At 40.0% G+C, this 17,184-nt stretch overlaps 1 protein-coding gene across 26 annotated transcripts in view; it reads left to right on the plus strand.

Annotated features, from left to right (window-relative positions):
• Window positions 1–17,184, plus strand: part of KCNMA1 (potassium calcium-activated channel subfamily M alpha 1) — a 762,573-nt gene that overhangs the window by 719,379 nt on the left and 26,010 nt on the right. For all 26 annotated transcript variants that reach the window (XM_081573838.1, XM_081573839.1, XM_081573851.1 and 23 more), the window contains one exon: window positions 3,768–3,898. In XM_081573838.1, the coding sequence (XP_081429964.1) occupies window positions 3,768–3,898 (131 nt within the window). The remainder of the gene's footprint in view (window positions 1–3,767; window positions 3,899–17,184) is intronic.

The following is a 17,184-nucleotide window of genomic DNA, read 5'->3' on the forward strand; positions in this document are numbered from 1 at the left end:
TATTTCACCGGCTGTAGCAGAACGGCTACCCCATGGCACTGCTTTGAATGTATTTTATTTGTGGCTCTGGTTGGAATCGACTGTCTTGTTCTGGCCTTTCTTAATGATTTTTTTCCCCACACAGCATCAGTAAACCTTTGATCACACCCATCTGACCTGGCAGTTGTTTCCAAAGCATCTTTGCTCTAATTCATTTCCTTTAGCTTGAGCCTTTTTTTTTTTTCCCCTATGTGTCCCCCTGCTCCTCCTCCCACCTTCTCCCTTCTATTCCTCTTCCAACACACTGTCAGTTTGACTGACATGTCTTCACAACTCTCAGAGGAAGTCAAAGGAGAAATATAAAAATTTTAAGATAAGAAACCTAAGTCAGTGCCTTCCCTCCAGCTGTTTATTTTCCTTTATTCTGACTTTATTTGCCTTTTTTTTTTCCCCCTACTTGGCCCTTTCTCAGAAGCTCTGGTTTCTGAAGCCATAAAAGCAGCAAGCTCCTAGGGGACCCTTTCTTACTAAAGCCAGGTCTTAAGAAAGGATGCAGAGGATGAAGTTAGCAGTCACCAAGGCCCAGCCCTGCACTCTGACCCCCACCCCACTGGCCCTGAGTCCTCTCTGGGAGATTCAGAGAGGACTCATCTAGAAGATGAAGGGCTCTGGTCATGACGGCATTTGTCAAACTTTTCCACAATTTCCTATGACTTGGTTAATAACTCAATGAAAAGCACCCATCAGCAGCAGGTCTCAGAACTAGGGATTGATCTTCTAGATAAAGACAGCAAGTGCTGTTCAGTGGATGGTGAATTGAGAGGTAGGGAGCACCTGCCTTCAAATGGCTCACAAATGAAACTCACATGCCATTTTCTTGGCCCCAAAATATATTTCAAAATAAGAGAGCAGGCTTTTAACACAGTAATCTTGCTTGCCAGGTGTCTGGAAACAAAGGAATAAATTGTCCACCATTCAGCACTGTATTATTGTCGATGGAGCTATTTTTCAGGACAAATTCACTCAGGTCAAGGAGCAGCACACTATTTTATGTTTCTAACAGTAGGACAGGTGTCTTTTTCATGTTTAGAGAAGTTGGTTAAAAGCCTAGGGGTGGATTGCTCTTCTCAGAACCTTAGGTAAGAGACCCAGGGAGCTTGTGTGGCCCAGACCTCCGGGTGGAAAATTCATCCAGACATCTCTGTCTCAGAAAAATTCATCAGTGTTTCAAAATCATCATTGCCAGGAATTTGTCTGTTTGGAAATTCATGTGCTGCCAGATAACTGGAATATCTTGATTTGCGACTAGTAGAAAAGGAAAGGCTTGATACCCTCAATATGTCCAACAATTCAAGTATTCAGTTAGCATAATTGAGTACCCTAAACGCTTTGTCCCTTATCAGATTTCTTCTATGAACTCAGAGAACCTTCCATATGTTTACATCACCTTCACCCTCTGCCTTAAGACCAGTTTTCCTACTGGTCATACCACTTTTGGCAGTCAGACCATCCTCTGGCCACCTCACCTTCCTTATCCCCACAAATATTTACTATATACATACTTATTCTGAGATGTCTTTGCACTGCACCAGGCTAGGTTCCAAAACACAAAAGGTGCCAACATCAAACATACTTGTTAAACTGGGCAGTGTAGCCCAGCCTTTGTGTACTTGAAGAGTCCCAATTGATGTTAGCAGGTCAAAGGATTCCAGAAGGTCCACATGAAGGAAATTTGTTTGAAGCTCTTTAATCCATTTCTCAGTTGTATTTGATCACCAACTCTTGGGGGTGATTGTTTTCATCTCTTAGCACCCACATAATTATTGTTCTGTGAAATAGGTTCCAGGTAACACTGGCTAGGTAACCCAGAACAGTGCCTGGGATATTGAACCTGGGCTTGTGCCCTGGAGTTTTTTCCCAAAGATTTGAATCCCTAACTGGCTGACAATCTCCAGGCATCTGTCAGGTCTAGAACCAAACCCTCCCCGTCATCTTGAGAAGAGGTAACCAACAGGTCCTTTAGGGAGGGTCCATGCACATGCCCTCCTCAGCTCTAAGTAATTAAAACTGCATCCCTCTGCATCTTGTCCCAAGTTCACATTTTCCCATTCACAAAGCAGTTTAGTCTTCTAAACTGTGACCCACAACATACTTCTGGCTAAATGGCGGGAGGAAAGGAAATGCTTGCTTCCACGTGACTCTGGTAGGATCCTTGAGCAAGGCCTTCCTTATGTCTTCTGAGAGGGGCGGAGGGAGGCTGGGAATTTTCATAATTTCATGAGATCACAGGAAAGGCTACTATTTATCAAGATGCTGACCTGGGCTCACCAAGGAGAATCTCATAGGAACCTCCCAGTAGCCTATCAGGAAAGTTGCTAATAGTCCCCCCATTTTACAGAGAAAGAAACTAAGGTGCGGAATGATAAAATGCTTTGCTCAAGAGAATTAGTAACAAAGCTTGAATTCAGAGTTCACTTGTTAGATCCTGAATTTTGCATTTTCACTAGCCTGTAACTTAAGTGCTGCTAAGACAATGGGGGCCAGACATGATAAACTTTGGAAGAACAGAGAGAAAAATTTTTTCCACATTAGGATCTTTCTCCAGGGAAACAGGATGGTGTCATTTAAAAATAATTCCATGCCCAGCCTTTTATCCTATTGTCATTTATTCTGCCTCATACGATAAAACAAACAAAAGTTTTAAAAAAAGAAAAGTTCTCTCAAAAGTTCCTTTTGGAAAAAAAAAATTAATAACTCTAGAAAAGAGAATTAGCTTTAAAAAGGATTCAGAAAAAGGAAACCTCATCTATTCTTTTCCTAAAAGCATGATAATTATTCCAGAAATCACGAGTGCTCATCTCCTCCCCCACCTCACACCCTCCCCCTCCCCATTACTTGCTCTGCAAAACTGATAATTTCTGAAGCCAAGATGGGAATGGAAATTAATTTGTCATTTAATTTTTAATAAGTTAAAGACATCTCAGTGACACAACCAATCAGTCTGCACGTGCATGCCAGAGGAGTCCTTGAGGAATCCTCAGATGGAAATGAAATACAACATCAAATGCTGTGTCTGCTTGAGCTGAAGCACATAAAAGATTGAGCTGTTTAGAAGGGGAAAGGGAGAACGTGGGCATCCCTATGCACCTTGGGATGCAGAGCAAGTCTTTGTCAGCCACAGCCCGAGACAGCCAGGGATACATCCCACCTGGAGTCGCCTTTATACTGAACAAGATCTGTTGGATGTGGGCCTGGATTCAGGGCTGGACACCAAGCACTACCCATATCCATGCCTGAGGCATGGTGGTGCCTGAGGGTGAATTCCTTGCTAGTTGCCTTTGCTATGCTCCTAATCTAAACGGCTTTCTTTTCCTTGTGGCTAAACTTCCCATCCCAGCATGGCTACTCATGGCTCCTTATCCTTGAAAGATGTCCATCTCTCAAAGGACTTGGCTACCAAAAAACACTTCAGAGTGTTTTTCATCATGATCCTAAAGCTATACCAAAGAATTGACCAGCACCAGTGTACCCTAGCTCCACCAGCTTGCCATGGAGCATGTCCACTTGATGTCTCTGCTCTCCAGATCTGGGAACCTTGAACAAGCACCTCAGAGCAGTCCATTGAGTCCCACCAACCCCTACCCCGAGCTCCATTGACAGCTTCTCCCATGCTTTTTTCTTTCCTTTTCAGTGACCTCAGTGTTTCTAAACCTGTAGCCTGTTCTCTTTCTGACTTTACTGCCTACATGTAGTTTTTCAAGCTAATTCCTACTTCATGCTTTCCCTAGTGAACGATACTAATGTTCAGTTTTTGGACCAAGACGATGACGATGACCCCGACACAGAACTGTACCTCACGCAGCCGTTTGCATGTGGGACAGCATTCGCCGTCAGTGTCCTGGATTCACTCATGAGCGCAGTAAGTGGGGGACACAGGAATGTGGGGAGGGCGCCTCCAGCGCATAAGGGGCATGGGCTGGAGCTTGAGCTACACTGGAGAGCAGAACCATGCAAACTAGCCATCTGGTAGGAGATGCTGTTGTTAATCTAACTAGTACACAGATAAACCCCTGATTATAAATTCTTGAAAGTGCAAGGAAGTTTGTGAGTAAATATAGGTGAGCACTTGACCCAGTCTCAGAAGTAGAGAAAGATTTCTCCAAAGAAAGAATATCTATTTTATGTCAAGATCTGAACAATGGAGAGGGGAGCTTTTGGGGGGAAGAGTACCTGCCCCCCACCAAAGAAGAACAGCAAAGGGAAAGGCCTGCTAGGGAGAAGGGTACCTGCCAGGCTCATAGGAGATAGGGAGCCTGGGTAGCAGGACCTGAGGGAGCGAAAGTGGGGGAAAGGCAGAGCTGAACCCAGAAGACCTCAAAACCCATCTTCATGTTTTTGGTCTTTTTCTTAAGAGCAGTGAAGAGGCACTGAAGGGTTTTAAGCTGGCAAGTGATGTGATCAGGTTTATGTTTTGGGGGATTGCCCAGGCAGGTGTGTGGAGGGTGGCTCAGGAGGCAAGATAGCCACAGGAGGTCTGATTAAGGGGCTGTCCTGCCCTGTGGAGTAGGATAGAGCCTGCAGAGCTGGAGGGAGGTGGATGCATCTGAGTGGTGTTTGTCAGCAAAATCTGTAGGACTTGGGAACAGACTGAATATGAGAAAAGGCAGAAGAGGACAGAGTGTCAGAGTGTCAAGGGTGACTCCTAGGTCACTGTCAGTCATGGAGACGGAGTCCTGGGAGAGGAGTGGGTGTGAGGCAAGGCCTGGCCGGGACTCTGCCACAGCGTAGGAGTGGACTGGTGGCAGAGAGAGGAGGGTGGGCTAGCTGAGGGATCCAGAGCATCTTCAGTTTCTTTTATAACTTGATATGCATCAAACAATCAAGGCATTTGTGTTTTCACTTGTGAGACCAGAATCAAATGACAAAAAGTAGGTCCCATCTTGGGACTTCCCTCATGGTTCAGTGGCTTTGACTCTGCCCTCCCAGTGCTAGGGGGCCTAGGTTCGATTCCTGGTCAGGGAACTAGCTCCCTCAGGTCACAACCCAGAGTTCTCATGTAGCAACTGAAGATCTTGCATATCACAATTAAGACCCAGCATATCTAAATTAAAAAAAAAATTAGGTACCATCTTAAAGAAGCCACCTTGAACTACAAAAGGCAAAGCAGACTAGAATGGGGATTATAAAGCATTCCCACTGAGTGGCTTTATTTATTATATATAAAAATCTTCTTTCGGAATTTTCAACTTCACCATTTGTAAAAATACAGACATAGGCTAGATAAAAACTGACCTTTGGAGAATCCACACACATACACAAAAAAGGGTTTTATTGAACTCATTAAAACCGTAAACATAGCCCAGAGAGTTTTTATATACATACATTTCTTCAAGTGCTTAAGAAGGCTATTCTCCTGCATGTGTTAAACAACTGATGTGCTAATTATGCATTATTCTCATCTATTCATTACAGCTAATCCCAGAAGGACCTCTATTTGAGGAAAGAAAAATCATAAAGCTTTTTAAGACTAATTTAAATTATTCTATATTCCTGAATGTGGTCCAACTACAAACATATCTTAGTGAAAAATCAGAATTACACATTTAAAAATAAACATGGAACAACATTCATCTGCATTAAGGTCGACTGGGCTTCATGCCATCTCACCGTTTGCCAAGCCAAGGAGAAGAGAGAGCAAGCGATCCCTACAGAAGTCCATCTTGGTTTCCCAGGGCTCATGACCTTTCTGATGGTGTGAGGATACTGAGCCTCATCTTTCTACGTGCCAGTGATGTTGGGCCCCGTTTGGGCAAACTCCCCAAGCTGGCCAGAGGGCCTGATGGAAGCAGCAGGATATGCTCACTACGGTGCCGTATTCTCTGTAATAGGCCACGCAGTCTCCACATCCAGTTACCAAACAGATTTTGGTAACTCCTCAGAAGTTTCATTTTACTTCTGATCCTAATCAGACAGATTTCAGAAGACTGTTCTCACAAAAAGATGACGAAACCATTTATAGTAGTTTTTTTCAGAACTATAAAATACTTGATCCAAATTTTTTAAAAAATCCAAATTTACAAAATTGTCCCTATAGATCAGACATGCAGGATATTCCAGGTGAGACCAGCTACATAATTTGAAAGGCTGCGTTTCCATAAGTTACTAAGAATTTCAAAATGATGAGAGCAGAGCACTGAACCAAATGAGAGGCTCTTCTGAGCATGCACTCTGGGTGACAGTGCAGGCCACACACTCAGCAAACCAGCCCTGGTTGCAAGGAATGAAAGTACTCAAGAGCTTCACCTCCACACAGTCAAGGGGACACATGGTGGCCATGGGGTAGGTGGGAGTACACCCAGATTTGAGTTTACACTCGCTACAGCAGCACTAGGGAGTCAGTTCTTGGAAACTCAGCTGAGAAATCAAAGTGTATTCGTTTGAAATTTTTTAAAAGTCTGTCTCTAATCTCCTTTGAAATGCAAACTGAAATGTTTGGCGGAGCATGGCTAAGGTGTGTATGAATACAACAGCCTGCTAGCAAAGCAGCACTTCTTCTGAATTCCAGCCTGGAAAGAAGGGGTGTCGGGAATCTAGCAACGCCATTGTAATGATCAGCAGCAACATAATTTATCGAGGGTCCAGAACTGCACAAAGCACTTCATTATTATTATTTTGGACAATATTATTTTAGGCAGTGATGTGAGTCAACCTGGTTTAAATGTTGAGGCGACACCTATTTAACTGATCTACTGTTGTGACTTCTGAAATCATAAAACAGAATGCCTATCTACTTATTCCAGGCTTTGTTTTCATTGTCTGGGATAAGCAAGTTCCACAGTGAGGTCTCAAATTGGATCTGGTTCAACAGAACGAATTGGATCTAGACCTTCTGATAACGGGTTACTTTTGATTTCTTAGCCTTCCACCACAATTGTAATTAATGCACAAACAGAAGATTATCTAGTACCAAGGCAGTAACTGGAATATAAATTGAGAAACTGAGAATCCAAACAGCAGGAGCCAGAGGTAAGCTTCTATCTCAGGCACTTGCTCATGAGCAACATCAAGCATAGATGTCTATGATCTCCTTTTTCTAGCACTCCTCCCCAAATTGCCATTTAATCATGTGTCTAAACATTCCCTGAATATTGTCCTTCATAACTCAACTCCTGCTGCTTACTGCTTCATTTGTGAAAAAGAACAATGTTCTGATTCATCACAGGCATTCCCAGAACAGATAGTAATGTCACCAACATACCCTCCTGGCTTTCTCCTGTGAATCCACAGCAGAAACACATGATGAGAGGGAAAAAGTATGCTTATGGATATATGCCTCTGAGAAGAAGATCACAAGAAATGTATTTCTCAGAAACATCCAGTTTGATGCTCATACATACATGAAAGATGAAAGGAAGCCTCTTGGTGAGACTGGCACATGGGTATTTAGATTTCTTTTTCACATAGCCCCCACTTGCCCCTAGCCTCACCTCAATTTGAGTTACCTACCCTAGAAAAAAAAAAATTAGTCAGGGTCTCAGGAGCCAGACTGCTTGCATGTGGATCCCAGCACTGCCACTTACTGGTTGCATAGCCTTAACCTCTTTGTGTCTTATTTTTCTCATCTTTACAGTGGGACTACTAATAGTACCTACCTCATAGGAGGGCTTCCCTTGTGGCTCAGCTGGTAAAAAATTCCTCCTGCAATGTGGGAGACCTGGGTTCAATCCCTGGGCTGGGAAGATCCCCTGGAGAAGAGAAAGGCTACCCACTCCAGTATTCTGGCCTGAAGAATTTCATGGACTGTATGGTCCATGGGGTCGCAGCCAGACACGATTGAGCAACTTTCACTCACTCACTCACCTCATAGGCCTGTTGAGATGAATGAATGAGCTAAGGTTGTAAAGTGATTTGTTGGTTGTTGTTCAGTCGCTCAGTCGTGTCTGACTCTTTGTGACCCCATGGACTGCAGTACGCCAGGCTTCCCTGTCCTTCACCATCTCCTGGAGCTTGCTCAGACTCATGTCCATTGAGTCGGTGATGCCATTCAACTATCTCATCCTCTGTTGCCCCCTTTTCCTTTTGCCTTCCATCTTTCCCAGCATCAGAGTCTTTTCGAATGAGTCGGCTCTTCACATCAGGTAGCCAAAGTACTGGAGCTTTAGTTTCAGCATCAGTCCTTCCAATGAGTATTCAGGATTGATTTCCTTTAGGATTGACTGGTTTGATCTCCTTGGTATCCAAGGGACTCTCAAGAGTCTTCTCCAACACCACAGTTCAAAAGCATCAATTCTTCGGTGCTCAGCCTTGTTTATGGTCCAATTCTCACATCCATACATGCCTACTGGAAAAACCGTATCTTTGACTAGACGAACTTTTGTTGGCAAAGTAATGTCTCTGCTTTTTAATAAGCTGTCTAGGTTTGTCATAGCTTTTCTTCCAAGGAGCAAGCATCTTTTAATTTCATGGCTGCGATCACCATCTGCAGTGATTTTGGAGCCCAAGATATAAAGTCTTTCACTGTTTCCATTGTTTCCCCATCTATTTGCCATGAAGTGATGGAACCAGATGCCATGATCTTAGTTTTTTGAATGTTGAGGTTTAAGCCAACTTTTTCACCTCTTTCACCTTCATCAAGAGCCTCTTCAGTTCCTCTTCACTTTCTGCCATAAGAGTGGTGTCATCTGCATATGTGAGGTTATTGATATTTCTCTCCTGGCAATCCTGTTTCTAGCTTGTGCTTCATCCAGCCCAGCATTTCTCATAATGTACTCTACATATAAGTTAAACAAGCAGGGTAACAATATACAGCCCTGCCATACTCCTTTCCCAGTTTGGAACCAGTCCATTGTTCCATGTCTGGTTCTAACTGTTGCTTCTTGACCTGCATACAAGCTTCTCAGGAGGCAAGTAAGGTGGTCTGGTATTCCCTTCTCGTGAAGAATTTTCCACAGTTTGTTGTGATCCACACAGTCAAAGGTTTTAGTGCAGTGCTTAGCACATGGCAAGTTCTATATGCATTTAGTGTTATTAATCAATACATTTTTGGGCACTTACTAAAGCCGAGGCACTATTGCTTATGCTGAGGATCCCATATTTGCTGGAAGAAGAAAGATGAGGTCCCTTGCCCTCTTGGAGTTTGAACTGTCATTCTAGTGGGTAGTCACTACATAGTGCCAGTGGGTACCTGAATTTATAGCAGATAGGGATAACTAGTTTGAAGAACACAAAACAGTTTGAATGGGTGTGGAGACCTACACTGAAAGTATAGCTGAGGGTGAGGATTTTTAGCTTTGTGAGGCAGAGAGCTGACCTCTCTGTTTGCCAGAAATAACTGAACTTGTGTTGCTAAGACTGGAGAATAGGACCTTCTGGAAGAGGGAACCACACGATTTACTTTGTTAACTGTACTTGTCAACTGTACTTGCATGAAGGGCTGAACCCTTGAGGTGTGTTATGGAAAAAACTGAGTTCTCAGGAGGCCCAGGGCCTGTGATGTTAGTTACATAAACAAATTCCTCCTCCATGGCTCTCCTCCTTGAACTCCATTCCAGAGTCACCATGTAGACTGCTCACAAGGAGACAAGTGCCCATGGTCCACCCTGTGGCAGGTGAGCCAGCTCCACTGTAGGCATGATGGATGGACTCAGAACACACTACCGCTGTCATAATCAGGCCAGGCAAGGTTGGGAAAGGGCAAAAAAAAAAAGATCAAATAGTTCTCATCCCTCGTGAAAGAAAAATACTAAAAATAAAAATCTACACCATGAAAACTAGCAAATATAAAAAATGGCAGCTATGACATGGAAAATGACAATTTTAGAGCAATTATAAACGAAAGGCAAAGTGCCATTAAAGTTAAGGCAATGTTATTAAAAGATGTGTTAATTTTCAGTTAAATTTTCTATAAAAGACCAATTAGTTTAAAAGGCTTGACAGCATTAACTGTGAAACATAAGCTCTAGTAATTATACTTTAAAAAATAAAAGAGAGAAAGATGCTCCAGCATGTTGGAGACACGGGCACAGAGGGACCTCCATGGAACGGGCTAGATGGCGCTGCAGGCTCAGATTTTCCTGTTGTAACTGGCCGGTCCTTTCCCTAGCATTTCTGGGTTTACTCAAGTCTACTTAGAGATCCCGAGAATCCCCAAAGTTTAGAGGCTAAGGGGACACTTATGTCATCTGGGCCAGCTGATACTAGAGCTGAGAATGCAGAGAGAAAGGGATGTTCTAAATTGGTTGCATTGTCAGCTGGTTGTTCTTTTTATAAGCTACCATTTATTGAGTATTGGATGGGCTTTCCTGGTGGTGCAGTGGTAAAGAATCCGCCTGCCAATGCAGAAGACACAAAAGAGACTTGAGTCCAATCCCTGGGTCGAGAAGATCCCCTGGGGGAGGGCATGGAACCCACTCCAGTATTCTTGCCTGTAAAATCCCATGGACAGAGGAGCCTGGCGGGCTGCAGTCCAGGGGGTTGCAAAGAGTCAGACATGACTGAGCACACTGAGAATTTGTTGTTCATTAAAATTACACAAAGTATCTCATTTAACACTATCCAATAATCTGGGCTTGCTTGTTTGTTTTTAATCCTTTTTATATGGATAAGGAATCCAAAACCTAGAAAAGTTAGGCAACTTTCCTATTGTCATAGCTATTGCAAGGGATTTTAAATAATAGCAACTAAATTCTGAAGTCTGTACACAGATCTAGGGGTGCCATGTTGCCATACTTAGGCGAAAGTCGGCTCAGACCAGACTTGGAATCTGGACCTTGGCACTGGGAAGAGGGACTCCCATATTACTCAGATTACACCCGTGTCTGGATCCCGGGCACTGAGCAGGACCCTGGAGAATTCTATTCTCTTTAGCGCCCCCCAAAACACGTGACATAGGAACAGCCATTGCAAAGGCCTCTGCCGAAAATGAGGGCTTCCCTGATAGCTCATTGGTAAAGAATCCGCCTGTGATGCAGGAGACCCTGGTTCGATTCCTGGGTCGGGAAGATCCGCTGGAGAAGGGATAGGCTACCCACTTCAGTATTCTTGGGCTTCCCTTGTGGCTCAGCTGGTAAAGAATCCACCTACAATGTGGGAGACCTGGGTTCAATCCCTGGGTTGGGAATATCCCCCAAAGAAGGGAAAGGCTACCCACTCCAGTATTCTGGCCTGGAGAATTCCATGGACTGTAAGGCCCATGGGGTCACAAAGAGTCAGACCTGAAAGCATTCCTGGAGACTAGTCCTGCCAGGTTTGGAGATTCTATGCCAGACTTCCTCACAAGGCTTCTAGCACAAGTATAGTGAACAGGGCCATGGCAGGGCATAGAAAAGACTAGGAGTACAAAAGCTTAGCAGGCAAAGGAACACATCTATGTATTACAGAATTCTGTGTTTCTTCCATCTAGTGTTCCTGTTAACCAAGGAAAGAATGGTGCCTTCTGGGTCAGATGAGTTGTAGAGAGATTTGTTCTACCTGCCACATCCTCCATAGTAACAGTCTTTGATAACTGGCATTTGAAGTCCTAGCACCTGGTTTGCCCTCATGATGCTTAAAACCGTCCCTTCCTAGGCAGAAAGCACTGGATGGAATGCTGAATTGCAGACCTGTCTATGTTCTGTGAGCGGTACCCCAGCCCCATAAAGAAATTTGCCCCCAAAAATGACTGGACCTCCTGTATCAGGGGAAGCATTGTTTTTCCACCAAGTTGCTCAGATCACAAAGAGACCTCGAAACGTGCTCAGAGCACACCTGTATGTAATGTCAGAGGACTTCTCTGCAGCTGAATACTGAGGCACCAAAATGGGAGCAGGAGTGCTCTCTGACAGGCTTCATCATTCTCCGTCACAGCAGAAACTGTTGCCCATAGCTCTGCTCCTTGATGCCTGTATGAAAAAATCAAGGAGAGAGATCTGGGATATAGTGCCAGCTCAGGGGCCAGAGAATTATGTTGTGTTGTGAGTGGTTCTAGAATTGTACAGGGACCTCTGAAACCCTCTGACCCACCCTGAAATTATACCCCTTGATGGGCAATTTTGAAAGTGACACACTTTTGGAATAGCATACAATTTCAGTCCAAACCAAGAGCCAGGGATTAGTAGGTGCTCAATAAATGTCAGTGACTGATTGATCAAAAAGATTAAGCTGTTTCAGTGTAACTGATTTCAGCACAGAAAGGGAAACACTTTAAGGTCAAATCTTAAAGATTTGACAAAACAATAACCTTTCATGTTGACCTTCCTGACTTATTGTTGCAAAGCAGAACTTCGAGTGTTCTTTGTTTAAGAACCATCGACTGTCTTCCTTAGAAAATGAATTCATGTTCCATGGGAAACTTTGGAAAGTGCAGATATATATAAAGAAGAAAATTTAAATAAACCATATTCCCAACACACAAAGATCAGCCTGGCTAGTATTTTGGTATATTTCCTTCCAGATGGTTAGATAAATATGGAATCATCCAGTTTTATATCTTGGGTTTTTTTCTTTTCAGAGTTAGTATTTTTATCAGAGTATCTAATCATGTCATTTTCTTGGGAATCATTGTAAGGTCTCCATGTAGGACTTCCTGAGACTCAAACATGTGGATGTTCCAGAATCTTGTTAAACATTATCTATTGTGGGCCATTTCAGTTTTTAATCATTTTTGTTATAAAAATAACTAACCCTGTGATAAGTATTATTATGCATAAATCTTTGAGCAAGAAAAAACTTATTACCTTGAGGTAAACTTACTGGGTTTTAAACAAATATGAACATATTTAAAACTCTTGGTATCTGTTGCCAGATTATCCCCCAGAAACAATTGTACCAGTTGCACCACCATCACTGGTGTGTACATGCCATCTCTTGCACTTTGGTGAGCAGTGATTATCATCTTCCTTAGGGGGTCCTTCAACTGTGTTGGTGATAGTTCTGAAGTATCTATGATTTTAACTTGTGTGTATAACCATGTAAATGCATATGGTCTTTTGTGAATTCTTCTATAGATTTTATGCCTAAAAACTGCTTAAAGAAGCAGTTAGAAAAGACTGCTAAAAGAAGTCATCAGGTATCCTGTCAGTGTGTTAGTCACTCAGTCGTGTCCAACTCTTTGTGACCCCATGGACTGTAGCCCACCAGGCTCCTCTGTCAACGGAATTTCCCTGAGATAGGTTAAATATTCAGCTATATCTTCACCAGGTTGTTTGTGGCTACATTTTTTGCCTTTAACTATTTTATAACATTTACCCCCTTCCCCTCCAACTTTATTGAGATATCATTGAGTTATAACATTATAACATAAGTTTAAGGTGTACAATGATACATGTATATATTGTGAAATAATTACAACAGTAAAGTTAGTTAATATATCCATCACCTCACAGTTACAATTTTTTCTTGCTGTTGCTTAGAACTGTAAAAATCTACTCTCTTAGGCAGTTTTCAAATATAGAGTACAGTATTGTTAACTTTATGTGCTGTGTTATAGTGTGTCATATCTCCAGAATTTATTAATTATATCCTATGACCACCTTCATCCATTTCTCCCAACCCCCACCTTCTGCCCCTGGCAACAACCAGTCTGTTCTCTGTTTCTATAGGATCAGCTTTTTTTAGATTTCACATATAAGTGAGAATATAAATTATATTTCTTTGACTTATTTCACTTAGCTTCATGCTCTCAGAATTCATCCATGTTGTTGCATAGGGCAAGATTTCCTTCTTTTACAGCTAACTATTCCATTGTGTATGTATATGCTACATTTTCTTTATCAGTTCATCTCTCAGTGGACACTTAGATTGTTTCCATCTCTTAGCTATTGTAAATAATGCCGCAGTGAACATAGGGGTGAAAAAGATATCTCTTTGAGATAGTTATTTCTTCTCCTGTGGATATACACCCAGAAGTGGAATTGCTTGGTCATATGGTAGCTATATTTGTAATTTCTCAAGGAACCAGCATACTGTTTTCCATAGTGGCTGTATCAGCTTACATTCCCACTAGCAGTTTACAAAGGTTTCCTTTTCTTCACAACCTTACCAACACTTATTTCTCATATTTTTGACAGTAGTCATTCTAACAGGTGTGAGATGGTATCTTACCACAGTTTTGATTTGCATTTTCCTGATGACTAGTGATGTTGAATATCTTTTATAACGTACCTGTTGGCTATTTGAATATCTTCTTTGGAAAAATGTCTATTCAGTTCTTTTGTCCATTTTTTAATCAAATTTTGGGATTTTTTTTTTTTTTTTGCTACTGAGTTGTATAAATTCCATTTGCTTCCTTTCTTAGAAATTTAAGTAAATGTGTTTTCATAGTAGGAAATATATTAAATGAATTATAGGAAAAAATGAAAATGAATCAGAATTCTGTTACCAGGAATTAATTTCCATGTAAAATTTTGGGGTACTAAATATTTAGTACTTACATAATATTAAATATTTTTATATGACTATATATCTTTGGAGGTCTGTACTTTTAACATGACTTTTAGATCTTAGTGATTTTTGGATCCTGCTTTTTTAATATATTTTAATATTATGTCATGTAATTGTTACCATGCTATTAAATATTCTCTGAAAGCATAATAGTAATATCTGTACAATGTAAGTCACATAAGTATATCATTACTTATTTAATCATTGCCATATTGTTGAAAATAATTTTCCAGATAGCAAATCTCCCCTAAATCATTTGTTGAGTAAACATCCTTTCTCCATGGTGTGTCATGCTTTCCCTATTATATTAAGAAATGGAACAGCAAACTTTTTTATAAAGGGCCAGATGGTGAATATTTTAGGCTTTTGAGAACCATATAGACTCTGTTGACAATATTCAATGCTGCCATTATAGCACAAAAACCATTAGTAAAAAAGAGGGCATATGTGCGTCTCAATAAAACTTTATTAAAAAAACAAAAACAAGTCGCAGTCTAGATTTTTCCCATGACCTTGATTTGCCAACTCCTGTATTAAGGTCTTATAACTACTAGAGGATGGTTCTCAAAACTTTGAAGGACAGTTTCATAAACTGTTTCCAGAGGAAATTTAGCATAATTTTATCAAGTTTAAAAACATATCAATTCACTAAATATCCTCTTGCTACTTCATTAATTGATGCTTCATTATTTCAACCTTCTATTTTTCTCAGATAAAAAGAACAACAAAAAACAATTGTTTTAATGCTTAGAATTATTAGTTGACATTCTTTTGTATTTAATGATAAAAGCATTTAAGGTTCTGAATTTGTCCCTGTAGCTTTGGCTTCAATCCATGATGTTTTTGTGTGTTATTGTCAAATAGTCTTTAATTTTTTAATACTCTATATTCTTGAGTTTTATTTCCATCTTGACCTGTAATTATTTAGGATACTTTTAAGAACTTTGAAGTATTGGGTTATTTACTTTTCTTTCTACTATTATGTTTATTTTTAAAATATAGGCCATACATCTTATATTTTAGTATGTATATTGAGATTTTATACTTTGGGCCATTGATCATGATTTGTTAGCATTACTTGGAAGCTAACTAAAAATGTTGTAAAGTTTAGCACAAATGTACTAAATGCCCATATTACATCCTTCATTTCCTTATACTTTTGGTCTGTTTGAGCTGTGAAAACAAGAAACACAATGATATTTCACATATCACTTTTACATATGACTCTCAGTCTGTATTTATTTTACTATAATGGTTAATTAGTTGTGTTGTCTATATTTTAGTTATAATATTTTCTCCATAAATAAGTTATATATTTTTTGTAAATTTTAACTATGAACATGTAGTTAATTTGATAATAAAATTTAAAAAAAATTTCCCTTTAAATATATTTTCCTTTTCTTTGTGTGTGTGTGTGTGTGTTTTCCTGTCTCTGAAGATACCAGAGTTTGATTTTGATTTTAGTTTTTGAACAAGTTTGAGAACTTTGCCACTTTATCAAATCATTTAGCTCATTTATGTTTAGTTATATAATCTATAATGCTAAAATTTGCATTATACTTTATGCTTTGATAATTGTGTCCTTTATTATCTATCCTTGGGCATTGGTCTATTTTTGTATGCTTATTTTCTCTAATGACGTGTAAATTATACATTCTGTTTTTAACTCTAGTTAGTGGATACCAGATACTCTATAAATGTACTTGAAGCTACATTTTATTTATATTATTATCTAGAAAAATTTAGTAGCTCTCGATTTCTTCCTCTATAAGATCAGAGAATTTACATGTGTCTTTACTTCCATCCTCCTTTCTCCTACCTCATTTTTCTGACTTTTAAAAATGATTTAATATTACTGATCGATAATTTTATGTCATATTTTTTCTTTTAAGAATTACTTCTACATTTGCATTGTTTGATAATAATATATCCTTCAAAAATTCCATGTTTTAATATATTTCACCAGTATTTTTAAATAAAGTTTGCTCATTTTTGTCCATTTTAAAATTTGGGTTACTTTTCTTTATGTTGTTGAATTGTAATATTTTTAAACATATACTTTGGATACTAAGTCCTTATGAGATATATGGTTTGCAAATATTTTCTCTCACTCTATAGGATTTCTTTTCACTTCCTGGATAGTATACTGTGTGCACAGACAGTTCTCATTCTGATGAAGTTTAATTTACCTATTTTTTTCTTTTGTTGCCTATGCTTTGGGTGTCATATTTAAGAACCAGTTTTCAAATCAAAAGCATAATGCTTTACTCCTATGTTTTCTTTTAAGTGTTTCATTGTTTTACCTTTTATATTCAGGTCTTTAATCCATTTTGAATTAATTTTTGCATAGAGTGTGAGGTAGGGATCCAAATTTATTCTTCTGAATGTGGATACTCAGCTGTGGTAGCAATATTTGATTAAGAGTCTATATTCTTCCTGTGTAGAATGATCTTGGAACCTTTGTTGAAAAATCCATTGATGCAAAGCGTATGGGTTTCTCTCTGGATTCTCAATTTGACTCCAGTGGTCCATAAGTCTATCCTTAGGGCAATACCGTACTCTCTTGATTATAGTAGCTTTGTGGTGTGCTTCAAAATCAGGAAATGTGAGTCCTCCAATTTTGTTTTTCCTTTTCAAGATAGTTTGGTTATTTAGGGCTCCTTGCAACTTCACAAAAATTTTAAAGTGAGCTTCTTCACTTCTATAAAAATGGTCTTTGGGATTTTGATAGCAATTGCAATAAATCTATAGATTGTTTTGGGGAATATTGCTATCTTAAGAATAGTA

Source organism: Giraffa tippelskirchi, chromosome 2 (genome assembly GCF_054371585.1).
Source record: "Giraffa tippelskirchi isolate mGirTip1 chromosome 2, T2T-mGirTip1v1.2.pri, whole genome shotgun sequence".
Classification (NCBI taxonomy): domain Eukaryota; kingdom Metazoa; phylum Chordata; class Mammalia; order Artiodactyla; family Giraffidae; genus Giraffa; species Giraffa tippelskirchi.